This window comes from Atractosteus spatula, chromosome 7 (assembly GCF_055471065.1).
Source record: "Atractosteus spatula isolate fAtrSpa1 chromosome 7, fAtrSpa1.hap1, whole genome shotgun sequence".
Taxonomy (NCBI): domain Eukaryota; kingdom Metazoa; phylum Chordata; class Actinopteri; order Semionotiformes; family Lepisosteidae; genus Atractosteus; species Atractosteus spatula.
The window spans coordinates 37358174-37371683 of NC_142712.1; the positions used below are offsets into that span (position 1 = coordinate 37358174).

General features: G+C 42.8%; 1 protein-coding gene across 2 annotated transcripts in view; it reads left to right on the top strand.

Moving 5' to 3' along the window:
- magi3a (membrane associated guanylate kinase, WW and PDZ domain containing 3a) overlaps nucleotides 1-13510 on the top strand; it is a 155985-nt gene continuing 142475 nt past the window's right edge. For both annotated transcript variants that reach the window (XM_088921281.1, XM_088921282.1), the window contains exon 1: nucleotides 1-1381. In XM_088921281.1, the coding sequence (XP_088777407.1) occupies nucleotides 1075-1381 (307 nt within the window). In that variant the 5' untranslated portion in view covers nucleotides 1-1074. The remainder of the gene's footprint in view (nucleotides 1382-13510) is intronic.

Genomic DNA, 13510 nt, shown 5'->3' on the forward strand with positions numbered 1-13510 from the left:
TTCTGGAATCATTTCCCACTCCGGGCTCGTGGGAGGGAGGTTGCCGGCGCTGTGACTGAGCTAGCGAACCCGGAGCCGCTTGCTGGAAGAGGCAGATGCGCGGCGGTGCGGTCGCCACGGTGGAAAGAGCTCGGCAGGATTGTGGGACAGATTGAGAACAATCCTCCGGAAAAAAACACACACACGGGCATTCCGAGTATTACACACAACAGCACTGCCTGCGCCGGCCGTGCCCATTTCACAGGAATGCGGCTGCTGCCAAGTTAAAAACGAACAGGTGCGTTGGACGCGAGTGACGGAAGGTTTGTTGTAGGCGCGGGGCAATAATAACGCGAAGCTCAGTTTGAAGTTGGAAGTGTTTTCTTCCTATGCCCCTGCTACACCTCCAGCTGATGTAGTTTGCAGGTGCTTTTGGAATTCCGGCGAAACTGTTAAAGAAATTGCGTGGACTTGGCGTAGTGACAGCAGTCCGATGCATTAATCAGATCGTTTGATCAGGTTGAGGCCAGTGACAACCTTGTAAACAGCGACAAGAAACTGAGCCGATCGATTGTTAATTCTTTCTTTGGATAGGACATTTGCTCACTGGAGTACAGAAATCAGCTATTTGCATTTATTCATTGTTTTTTTATGTCTAAGAATATATACACAACGCCGTAAGAAACATCGCTGGAGATCAATATAGACAGGATCGGACATGCACGACTGATTGAAAATAATGATCTTCTGGCAGCATAATATTATTTTAATTTGTTTCATTGCAATTTGAAATTTTAAATGGGAAGGCTGGATTATTTACGTGCTGCTTCAGCGAGCCACAAGCTTGAAGGATAGCATTTTATTTACAGTGAGTGACGGTCGGCGCACAGATGATTATATAAATAAAATAAATTTTAAAATCTTCACTATTGGAGGAATGGAATTAAGAGACAACAGGAGGCTTACTTCGTTTCGCAATCAACATAATGCAATTCTAATCTTTTGTTTAAGCGTGTCGTAGGAAACTAGGAGATCAAGTAAACAAACAAAACGCAACTTTGCTTCTTGAAAGCTTTTAACGGGGAGTAAAACAACATGTCCAAAACATTGAGGAAGAAGAAACACTGGTCCAGCAAAGTTCAGGAGTGCGCGGTGTCCTGGGGCAGCACCGGTGAGTTCAGCTCGGTGGTGGAGGTCCTGGGGGGAGCGGAGCTCGGCGAGTTCCCCCACCTGGGCCAGGTGAAGCTGGAGGCGGTTGTCTGTCACGCCGGGAAGCTGCCGAGCCCCGGGGACGTGCTGCTGGAGGTGAACGGAACCCCGGTGAGCGGACTCACGAACAGGGACACGCTTGCAGTTATCCGCCACTTTCGGGAGCCGATTCGTCTGAAGACCGTCAAGCCAGGTGAGTTTTTATCAGTGAACTGTGCGCATTGTTTTACGCTTCTTCAATAAATCAAATATATTTTTCCTTTTGTCAGTGCGAGTGATTAATCGTTTCCCTATCATAACCCAGTTTTATTTCCTTTATGGTAATGCTTATTATTATTTTTTATTTTGATTTTTGAAACTAACAACACGGTCTAGTTGTAATAATTATAGTCTGCATTTGGAAACTTGTGCTAATTTCATGCTCTGTGGTTAAGATATTGCATGGAACTCGCTCTGAGTGTTTTGCCTTTTCTGCCTCAAGTTGACCCTGTACCGAGTTGTTGCCATGAGGGCCTGTTGACCGAAGGGCTATGCAACAGAGTGGAAAATGTAATAATACGGACTTTGCTACAGCCAAGTTAGGGGTCAGTGGCCGTTCTTCTCCGGTGTCTCAAAGCCAGCCTGCGCTGGGCGCAGTCCTGTTTAATTGGGCTGAGATTCAGGACAGGATTTAAGTTCATATTGTGAACACCTCTCAGACTCGCACTGCGTCTTCGTGCGGTTATTGAAAAGCCCTAGCTCTCTCTTAAAACCTCCTCACGTACAGTATTATTAAAAACTAGTACTCGCGCAAAATGATACATTCGACAACTGCATGCTGGTATATATTTTAGTATTTACCCCGCTTACTGATGATACCTTTTAGATTTGTGGCACGTAACTCGTTTTAAATATACTTTCAGTTCAGTGCTAAATGTAATTCGTGTTGAGTATTTTATAGTGGGATACATTTTAAAGAAGGAAAAATGCTTGTATATGGATGCTATATCCTGTATCTCAACTGCAGACCCGCATCTCTCTTCGTTCTGAGTTGTGGCACTGACAGCCACTTTATTAAGAATTGGACACTATTTACAAGAGAAATGTGTGGGAGGATCTTAGCTAAGATCACTTCAGAACCTTGGGACTGCAGGCCAATTCCCAAGGCTTAATGGCTCACATTTAAATAAAATAAATGGAATGTCAGGCATTATTGTGAGCTCCATCGGTCACACCTGAGACCCTAGCCTGCAGGGATGAGCTAAACGAAGATCAGGTGTTGCTAATTAAGCTCCTACCAGAGCCTTCCTTGGCTGGCAGTTCTGGACTCTGATATACCAGCTCTGGAAGTTTCTATTCTGCCCAGCTTTTAAAAATGGGGCTGTGGATGAAGTTAATGGTGTTCTTGTGATTTTATGACATGAGAGGTAGTTGGGCAAGCAGCCCTAAGCATTGTGGTCTTTTTAAAGTTGTTTGTGGAGCCAGCGAGACACTTATTCACATTCTCCTGCTGACTGACTGACTGTGTTGGCTTGTCATTGAAGGAGAATAAGGTGAGTCCCCTCTACTTAGGTTGCATATGAAAATTCATAACCTTGTCTTATGAATGGGAGTAGCACACATGGACAGATCCAGTCCTGCAGGTTTTACAGGTACTTTATAATTAGGTTAAGTGGTAAATAAAGATCTGTTTTTAAAGGACTTCTTGTCCTAAAGTTCAGTGAAATAGTTAGGATCAGAGGCCGGATGATAAAATAGGAAGCTGCAGCTCTTTAGCACTATAGATGCCTGTGGCTAAATCTAGTGACAATAGAATTGAGATAAAACACCAATAAAAAGGAGCAAACACAAACACCTGCACTGACTGCTTATCTTTTGGTCTGCTGTAGGTAGTCATGTGGTTTTTGCATAGGCATGGACTTTCTGTGGGAGAATTCTATTTTGGAAGGTGATCATTTTAATGAAGCCAGGATCTATGAATATGCTCTTGGCTTCATTTATCTCCATTTTTAATGTTTGTGAGCTTTGAGGTTTACCACTGACTCAGGTTTGATTAATGCGCATTGCTGTTCACAGAAACCTCAGCACGCCTAAATGAGATTAATAAATCAGCCCCAAGTTTGCCATTTGTATGACTTTATTAATCCCATGTCGATTTGGAGAGCGTGCTTGAAAATGTGTAGGGCTGGACAGGATTTGCTGTGTGTCTGTCCAAGAGTGCAGAACATTGTAGTTTTTGGTTTTAATGAATCTTGGGTTGTTATTAGCAGAGTTTAGGGAGCTGTAGAGCACTGCATTACACCGCAGAAGGGCACTGTAGTGTAACACTGTACGTTAACACACCTACTGACTGAAGCATGCCTTGGATCCAAAGAATTGAAAAGTGTTTTTTGACAGACAGTTTAAACCTGACACACTTTGTGCAGAGATTGCAACTGGTGGAGTTCCTTTGTTGAAATTTTTTGTGTTGCTTAGGAATTTCTTCAGGTGGTCTATGTCATTGTCATGTGTCGCTGTTAGAGACACACACCCCTGAGCCCCTCACAGTCCTCTCTGTCAGAGAAGCGAGGTGGAGAATTTCAATGGCAGCTTTAGAAGAGGATTTCCTTTTTCAGTCATTTATATCATGTTCATATGCCCTTATCGATCGATGACAGGAAACAAAATACACCTGTGGTGTGCTGCAGCCTTGGAGGGTAGCACTGTGGTGCATTGGATGATGATGATGATGATGATGATAATAATAATTGCTTACACTTATATAGTGCTTTTTTGGACACTCCACTCAAAGTGCTTTACAGGTAATGGGGACTCCCCTCCACCACTACCAATGTGTAGCATCCACCTGGATGATGCGACGGCAGCCATAGTGCGCCAGAACGCTCACCACACATCAGCTATTAGTGGGGAGGAGAGCAGAGTAATGAAGCCAATTCATAGATGGGGATTATTAGGAGGCTATGATTGGTAAGGACCAATGGGAAATTTGGCCAGGACGCTGGGGTTACACCCCTACTCTTTTCGAGAAGCGCCTGGGATTTTTAATGACCACAGAGAGTCAGGACCTCTGTTTTACTTCTCATCTGAAGGATGGCGCCTGTTTACAGTATAATGTCCCTGTCACTATACTGGGGCATTAGGACCCACATGGACCGCAGGGTGAGTTCCCCCTGCTGGCCCCACTAACACCTCTTAGCATTGGTTAGCATTGCAGCGCTGGGGCCTTGGTTTCAAATCCGGACCTCAGGCACTATCTGTGTGGAGTCTGTATGTTCATGTTCATGCAGGTGTCCTCCAGGTATTCCAGTTTCCTCCAACAGTCCAAAAACATACTGGTAGGTTTATCCTGGCAAAACTGACCCTTGATGTGAGTGTGTACACGTCTGTGTTTGTCTGTGTATCTGCCTTGCGATGTCTGGGGTAATCTCGCCTTACACCTTTGGCTTGCTGGGATAGACACCGGCTCCCTCTCAACCTGGAATTGGAAGAAGTGGTAAGAAGTTGGATAGGTGGATACAGTCTTGGGGGGGAAAAAAAATGCTCATCAATATGAAATTCAGATGTCGGTGTGAGAACATAGTGCTGATTTACATCTGGAGTTGGGTTTTTGCTGGGTGACAATTCTCCGTATTGCCCCAGCAGCCGCGCCTGTGGGGGAAGGGCTGTGTGCTCAGGAACAGACTTCCAGGCAGATGGGTTCCCTCTGTAGTGGGAGCTTCTATAGCTGAAACCTAGGTGTTGCTGCACGCGGCAGAGAAACACATATGTGTGATGAATATTTCAACAGTACTCCATCATACAAAGGAAAGCCCCCTGACAAACATCCACGTTTCGCAATGTTACTCCTTTTATGGACCCTGCAGTGGCGACACCAGTCCAGATGAAGGCCGTGTAGAGACGGTGGACCTGTTGAGGACCCGGTAGGGTATTGTTTGGTCAGAGTCACACCTCGCTCTCAGTAGCCCACAGGTGAAAGGATGTCCTTGGGGGAGTGCAAATCCTGTTTCACCAGGATTGTTGTTCTTGCATTTTGCTCCTGCAAGATTGTTTGGCCAAGGAGAGCAGCGCATCCAAGTGCTGAGAAAGGAAGCGAATTACTACGCATGTGGAACATATTTTTGATATCATTGTACATGGGAGGCCACTGGAGAGATTCCTTATTTTTGACTGGAACCCCCTACAGTGTAAAACAGTGTGGTACCTAGGCCATAGGTAATGACTGTGCTGGGTGGAAAAATTCACAATATGCTGTAGCAGTCTGCTGACATCTGTCGTTCTGTCTGACTGAAAAAGGTAAAGCAGGGGAGGCCTCTAGCTGTAGGAACAGAAGGTACTGCTTTCAGGAGCTTTCACAGTGCTTCCATGGTTGTTCTTGTAGGACAGCAGGTCCCTGTTGCCTGTACACTTTACTGGCTAGAGGTTTGGCCAGACGATTTGAGATCAGTATCATCTCGTTCCAGGTCTGAAGCCTTGAGACGCCAGATAACATGCTGCTCTATTACATGTTCATAGGTGGTGCAAAAAGGCTGGAAAATTCCAGAGTTTCTTTTGCTAGGGTTGTAATGTTACCTAGATGTCTGCTCAGTTTTGTAAAGGGTAGGTGTGGCGAATGAGGTACACAGTTAAAATTGTTTGAGAGAAAGTTCTGGTCTATCCAGGTATGTTTATCTCTTTTAGGATCAGAAAATGGGAGTAAGAGAAGACAGCAGTTGGGGGAACGTACACGGCTCTTCTGAGCTCTGAAAGACACCTCTTCGTACCCAAGTCAAACAGTGTAGAAGTGATTGTACTTCATTTTTGTTTAATGGAGCGAGTGCATGGTGCTTTAATATTAAGCAATAATATTAAGCAAAAAATGAAGAAGTTCCCCATCTAAAGTGCCAGCGAGTTGCTGGCTTTAGATTGTAGGGGAAAAATGTAATCTCACTAACACTCATTTTGAGGCTGAAAGTATTTTTCAGTTGTTGTCTCTCATTGACAACATTGTATTGTCATTAAAATGCTATCTACACTGGTGCCAAAAGTCCATAGAATATGTTCTCATTGACTGAGTGGCTCTTGGTCATGGAGGAACATCTGTCCTCTTTAACTAATGTAATTTTAGCAGCACAATGAATCTTGCCTGTGCTAGTATTTAATTGCACCTGTGATTACATTTTTCAAACCCAGTTGTTAATGTGGAAGTCAATGAGTCAGTGCTTTTAAGAGGTTTAATGTGAAGATCTTCTGATCAGCAGTGGAGACAGCTGGACTGTGAATGTGGCACGTTTATTTTTTTAATGAAAATAAAGTTTATGGCAACAATGTGTACAATTATTACAAAGGGTACCACTCTAACATAAAATGTTTACTATTAAAAGGTCTTAAAATGATTATCAATGGATCCATGTGGCAAGTGGTCATTAAGGCTGGATTCGTCCAGCAAAGTCCCTCTATGCCTCCCTGTTGTGACCACTTGCGGTTGCCCATTGCATGTTTTTAAAACCTGTCCTGGCTCTGAAACTGCACTAGTCCAGTCCGCAGGAGTGCAAATGGACAGATTCGACTTCAGTCCCTGTACAGGACCCACAGTCCTTTCTTGCGCCCCTTTGTGATGGGGAAACCCTACTTGATGACATCATGATTCGTTCTTCCTCTGTGGTTCACAAGAATCCTCTCTTCCAGCTCCCTTGTCCTCTACTCTCACATTTATAGTGTCACAATAGTCAGTTCAATCGCCGAAAGCCAGGTGAGGTTGACCCCTCCCTTCAAAGCTGTTCAGATATTCATTTCTGCTGCAGGCACAGGGATGGACTACTCAAAGGGCTGTTATGTTGCTGGCCCTGGTCTGTTGATAAATACCATCATAGGATTGAAGGCAGGGAGGCTTGTGTGAAAGGTGAGGTTTGTTTTTTTGTTTTGAATTGATGCTGTAGTCGGGTCTTCGTATTCTGAAGTGGTGTCACGGGATTTTGAAAATTAACGTAAGCTCTTCAAAACCACGTTACTGAAAAGAGCTGCGAGTTCCAGGATGGAGTTCCCAGTTGTTCAGACTTTGTTGATCTAAGTATGTTAACCTCAACCTCGAAATTCTACAACTGGTAGCTGCTGCCATGAGCCCTAATGTCCATGCCAGTCAAGAATGTGATGGCCAGAGCTGACCTCTGACCTCAGTCAGCCTGCCAAGAATAAATCTGCGATCTGGGCTTGTCGGCCATCTCATGCACAGCTCTGAGGCTTAGCATCTTTAATACATTTACACAGCAGTTGATCAAGAGGAGAGCTGAAAGTACAGCTTTGTTAAATTCCACAGCAAAAGCAAACCCTGTAATTATTTGTGAAAAATTCCTTTGAAACAAGGTTTTTTGAGGTGAATTCTCATTATTTCCTTTAAAATCTTCCTGACAATCTGCAAAAGAGAGCTTTAAAGGAGACCTAGATATTGTCCCAATGTGTATTACTTTTACCGCTATATTCTTGCACATCAAGAATAAATTATAACTACAAAAATGCAAATATTTTCTTGATAGAAACTCTTTTATGCAGCAGATATACTAAGATTTTAGTGAAGTATGTGTAAATTCTGATTAACATTTGCTATTACACAGGTTTGATCAACACTGAGTGTGCTTTAACGTCCACCAGCTAGAGGAATGCATGCCCACCTCTGGAAGTTATACATGCTGTACATCTGAAAAACGCAGATGTCGCACCAAGCAGAATTCCGTGGGATTCTGATTCTGTCCCATTCCTCCTGTAGAGCCTGGAGAAGCACTTATCTATTCACTGGTCTCTACACATCCTTTTGCCAGTGTTCAGTCAGGCTCCGGTCTGGCAAGTAGGGAATTCATGGCATAATTAGGTTCTTATTTGGCAAGATGGCTACAAGAGCAGCACAAAGAAGGGGGGTGTCCCTCTGAAATGGTGTGAGGCCCCAGATCTTTATCAATGCAGTGACCCGAAGATAGGTTGCCATTAATCACTGCAAGTGGAGTAGCAACTGGAGTATTCTTAAACGACAAGCCACTCCTGCACAGACCATCCTGCTTGGACCTCCTCATCGATTGGTACACAACAATTAGTGGATCACACCACACTTTTCTGATGTCCATCAGGGTTCACGAGATGTTTATGAAGTGCTAAAGATGTCTGATTGCATGAGGGTGTTTGTTCTTCTGAGGAGTGGGGCACCTTAGTTCCTTTCTGTGTTTCTTCATATTCGCCTAGTTAAATCACCTTATCTCCTGTGCTCAATAAACTCTTTTGCTAAGGCGGTGATTATGCTCCAAACGTCCTCAAATGTGTCACAATCGATCATGAATGATCAATTAGTCAAAAACATTTAATCAATACCCAAAATCCATATTCCTTTTCTAAAATGTCTAAGCTTCTTTCAGTGCTCAGGATGCATTCAGGATATTGACGAGAAAAAGAGAGAATTTTGTCAGGATCAGTAGTGTCCATCTGTACTGCAGTGTGAAACCTTTTTGCTTTGGCATGTCTGAGTGCCGGGGAGACAGTTTGCTGTACCTCATTCACAGCTTCGCAGGGGGCAGCTTGTTTGAAATTAGAGCTGTCTGTGTTTTCTCAGTGCTGCATCTGAGTGGGTCACTGTACTGCAGTCTGGCAGGGGCGAGGGAGACTGCCGTTTAAAGCCAGAATTACGGCGCAGCCTTAACAGGCTAGTTAGTATGCTGAAAATACACCGCAACAAGCTGGAATAGGTCAATTAATGTATGAGAGCCCCAAGGCACTGCCTCTCAGTCCTCAGCCTCTTAGTTGCTTTGTTTTTTTATATGATTGTGTCTGACGCGTGCTGGGTTTTACAATCCAGTTTTAAAAATTTATGAAATGTGAGCTCGTTGCTTTTGCAGTAAGACAGTTGCCTTGTCAACAAGTGAACAGAGAGATTTATGGTTGCACGTAGAGAATGCACTTTAAGTCTATTATCATTCAGAGAGCCTGGGCCTTCAGCTACACACTAAACCACACTAAATAATCTTGTACAGATCGGCCAGCTTTGTTAGTGCTGTAGAAGTGGCTCTGTAGCCACAGTCCACACCGCATTTTATTAAGCAGAAAAGCTTTATTTATACAAAGAAGGTACTCTATTAGTTGTTTTTTTTTTACCCACTGGCATCTTGTGTATTTTATGAGAGGCTTGCTGTAATGGAGCTGCTGGGCTCCGAGCTGGCTTAGGAACGGTGCAGTGCTGCATACCAACCAAACCGTGCATGTTGTCTTCTCTACTTTCCTTCGACTGGAATTAGCCAATGTATCTTTAATCTTGTGTGTCACAGTGTAGTATTCCTGTGTTGATCTGAGACTTCTTCATGCCTGTTGACTATCATTAGAACTATCCGTCTTCAAGCTGTGTTTATAGTGTCAAAATGGTCAGTTCAAGAACTGAAAAGCCAGATGAGATTGACTCCACCCTTCAGAGCTGATGAAAATGTTTTTCTGCTACGCGCACAAGGGCGGACTAATCAGAGATCGTCAAGGAGTGTTATGATTATGATCTGGAATATGATACTCTGTACACTAAGATCTGATTCCGAGCAAGTCTTTTACTTTGGGAGCAGCTATCTACTGATTTAAACAACTAGAAGGAGACCTCTAAGCTTCTCTCCTGGGTATAGCATTAAATTCGAGCCTAGGCTTTCAATTATCTGAGATGCTTTAATCATACGAATTCTGATTTTAAACACAGTATAAGTATCCAGTTTCGCTTCCTTAACACTGGCATAAATATCAACATTCTGTATAAGCATCTGCATCTGACCCTTTTAGGTGCACAAGGACAAGCTTCTGGGTAGTACTGCTAGCCTGTTCTGCATTGCTTTTGTTATTCTTGTATCGCATTTACGTTCAGTTGTCTTCATGCTTCCCTAATTCTTTATCATTAATATTAATTTTCTCCAAATAAAAATTAATTCATCACTGTTATGAAAGGCTAAAAGCAACATGCACATATGGAGCTGATGCGGTCTGTGAAAAATTGAGGAAAATGTTTAAAATTTTTAAATGACACTAATGCCTTAAGCAGCTTAAAGAACAGTATTTATTTTACCTTATTAGCATACTGATGTACCTGTGGGGGGGGGGGGGTCAAAGAAAAATTAGTTTAACTTCCAAAAAAGTTTATCAGCCTCTTGGAGTGAATGGGATAGTGAGATGTTTTGTCACTGTCAACAGCAGGTTTCTGATTTGTGTTGTTAATGAAGAGCAAATGGAAGGTTTGGTTGCAAGCTAATGCCGAGTTAAATTTGAATGATACAAGAAGCTCTGTGCTTGGACAGGACTCTCCTTTCTTAAGAGGTGTGGACAGAAAAACAGGAGATTAGATCATGACAACCTGTGGACTATCTTCTGATGGCTACTGAGGAAGTAGTAATGACCGATCAATGTATTGCAGTTGTAGATATATTTTCTCCAAGTCAGGTATGCTTCTCTGAGTGTGGCAGGATTCTGCAGAATTTAAGTCGCCTATTGCCATATGTAAATATTTCTCAAACCCCTTTTTCTCATAATGCTTTCCATATAACTTTCTTTTGCGTATCGGTGTTGGCATCAGTAGCTGCGGTAGATCCTTTTTCGTGTCATCACCTTCTGTTTTCTGTTTCATTAGTTCTGATATAATCAACCACACAGCACTAGGGTGCTAAATATTGCCTAAGGAGAGGGAATAAATGTGTTGTAGGTAAAGCTTTGACATAAGAAGAATTGCTAATGGATATGTCAGGATCTGCCACCTGAGAAGAATCTGTGGTCACCATAGAGGAAGGAGGCATTCTGCTAGTTTGGGTTGAGATCAGAGGTCAGGGTGGCTCAGCAGAATGAAATGCAGTTGCAGGGGTCAAAAGACACTTAATTGTAAACAGTAATCTGTAAAGCTTGAAAATGGAACTGAGCTGAAAAAAGCCACGATATGAATTCCAGCAATGAGAAATAAAAAAAAATGGATTGAATTTTTTTGTATTATTTCTTATAGTCTGAAATTGTATAGTGCAAGATCCATTAAAGAATCGCCCGGCAGGGAAAATAAAATCGGGAGCTCTTTATTTCTTGTATTGTCTTTGCAAGATGAGATACCAGCTGTTCCTGTGCCCCTGGTCTCATATCTTACTGCTAAATATGCATTTCATTTGTAGTGGAACGAAAGCTTTCTCTCTCCAGTTGTCTCGATTTGTGCCCTTCCTCTGGGTCAGCTGCAGTCCGTCATCTGGCTGGGGCCACACCTGAGAAACGGCAGTAACCAGCTTGTTGCAAACCCTCTCACATTCACCGATTCTGTTTTTGTGGACGAGAATGGGGAAGTGGAGACAGCTGGTGCTTGGAATATTAAAACCGAGCTTTTCCTGTGACTGACAGCTTGCTTCATAAACGCCGGTGCTGCTGTTGAGATCTGGCTGAAAAAAAAAAAGAACCCACAAAGCCGGAGATTACAATCGCTGTTTTTCCACGGTCACGTATCATGGTAGCCCGTGCTCTCGGGCTCCGTGTGAGGAGCTGTGGCTCTAATAGTATGGCACAATTGTTTTTCCATTCTCAAGTGGTGAATTAAATGCTTTATAAATCATTCACTATAAATGTCTGCTCTTTACTAGAGTAATTGTACTAGAGGAGAAGATGAAAAGCCCTGTATATGTGATGTGTAATCTTGTCATTCTTGAAGGAATAGTAACGAAATCCCCTCACAAATTCGGTAATAAAAGCTATATGGTGTAAGGTGTGCAGGTTACCTTCAATATAAGAAAAGGCAAAAGGTTTAGGATATAAAAGGAGGTTGTTCAAGTGTATGTAGCTCATAGATCTTAAGATCTTATCCCACAGAAGGATCCTGGATACATGTTTTAATGTCTAGTTTCAGCCACATTTTATACCTTATTGATGTGTTTCTGCAGTGAGTATTAAGGATACTCATTCAGTGGGGCTGTCACTTCAACTCATGTTGTCTTTTTGGAGAAACATTAGGAAAGCCCCACCTAGATCAATTCAGTTCAGCAGATTCGATGTTTTCTTATATGTCAATGAAATTTGTAAGGAAGAAATTATTTGTTAGTTCACTTTAAGGCAGCAGTTTCTTCTGTGGCCGGTAAGAAGCTGTTCCCTGAGCTGGCCATGTCGGCAGTCCTTCTGGGTGCTCCTGGGTGAATCACTACCACCGGGCACAGCTGTTACGGGATACCATGATGTGTAACAGTCATGCCATCGAAGCTCAGGAGCTGAGACTCCTGAAGGAGATGTACTTTCTCAAAGAGAATATTACACCAGGTTTTGGAAATGCAATTCCCGATGTGTAGTGATTTGATCACTGTATGGAGCACTTTGATCCATTTTTAAATTTGACAAATTACAGTCTTGCACAGCATGGTGAGGAAAAAAAAATTTGTACACACATTGCTAACACTGTTTCCACTCTGCTCATCTCTGTGTGAGTCTGCTAAGTGTAGAACCTGGTATGGCTTAGACTGCTATTCATCTGAAGACTTAGTTCTGTTCCTGCTCTTCACTCTGTAGCTGGGTGACACTCTGAGGTCTGATCAGTGGATGATGTGCTTGCGTAAGGAAATGTATGGTTCTTCACACGCTATTCAAAAAGCTTTCCCAGTCAAATCATACCTGTGATCACTCAGGTTGCAGTACATCTCCAGTGAGTAGGTGCAATTGTGAGAAGCACACCACTGGGTTTTAGAAACGAGTGAAATTTGTTCCAGCACATTTTTACTTATTTATTAAAATAGTTTGAGGAGCAATATGAAACCCTAAACACCTTTTTTAATGGAGCTGTGTTAGTAGCCCAAACACATGTCAACTTCTCCATGAACATCATTGAAGAACAAGGAAGCCTCTGAGCAGAGGGTTGAACTGAAAGACCCACCTATGTCTAGGTATGGGTTTATGGTGTGACAGCTATTGAGCAGGTGCCTTGAGAGTGCTGTTGTGAGGAAAGGAAAGTGCTGGAGCACTCACTCTTTAGGCCTCCACAGTGATGCACAATCCTGGTCTTAATATCAGGCACCAGTATCACTCTTTAATGGGGTTCTGAAAACTAACCACTCCACCACTTTGAAGGGTTAATTATTTTTCTCATCTGAAAGTTGTTCTTGAATTGGCTGCATTGCAAGTATTTTTTAAATTATTTCTTAAGAGAGAAGATCTGGACAGCTTAAACATCTCATATATAACATGGGCAGACATTCAAATAGCCTTGTTCTTTTAAGTAAGCATTAACCAATGGCTTAAATCCATGGCAGATCAATACAGTGCTACTGGGTCTGATTCAGAGTGAGATGCTGCAATGTAGCAGAATGTGCAAGAAGTGTCTGCTCCTGCAAGGATTAGCATTTCGGCTCGGTACACA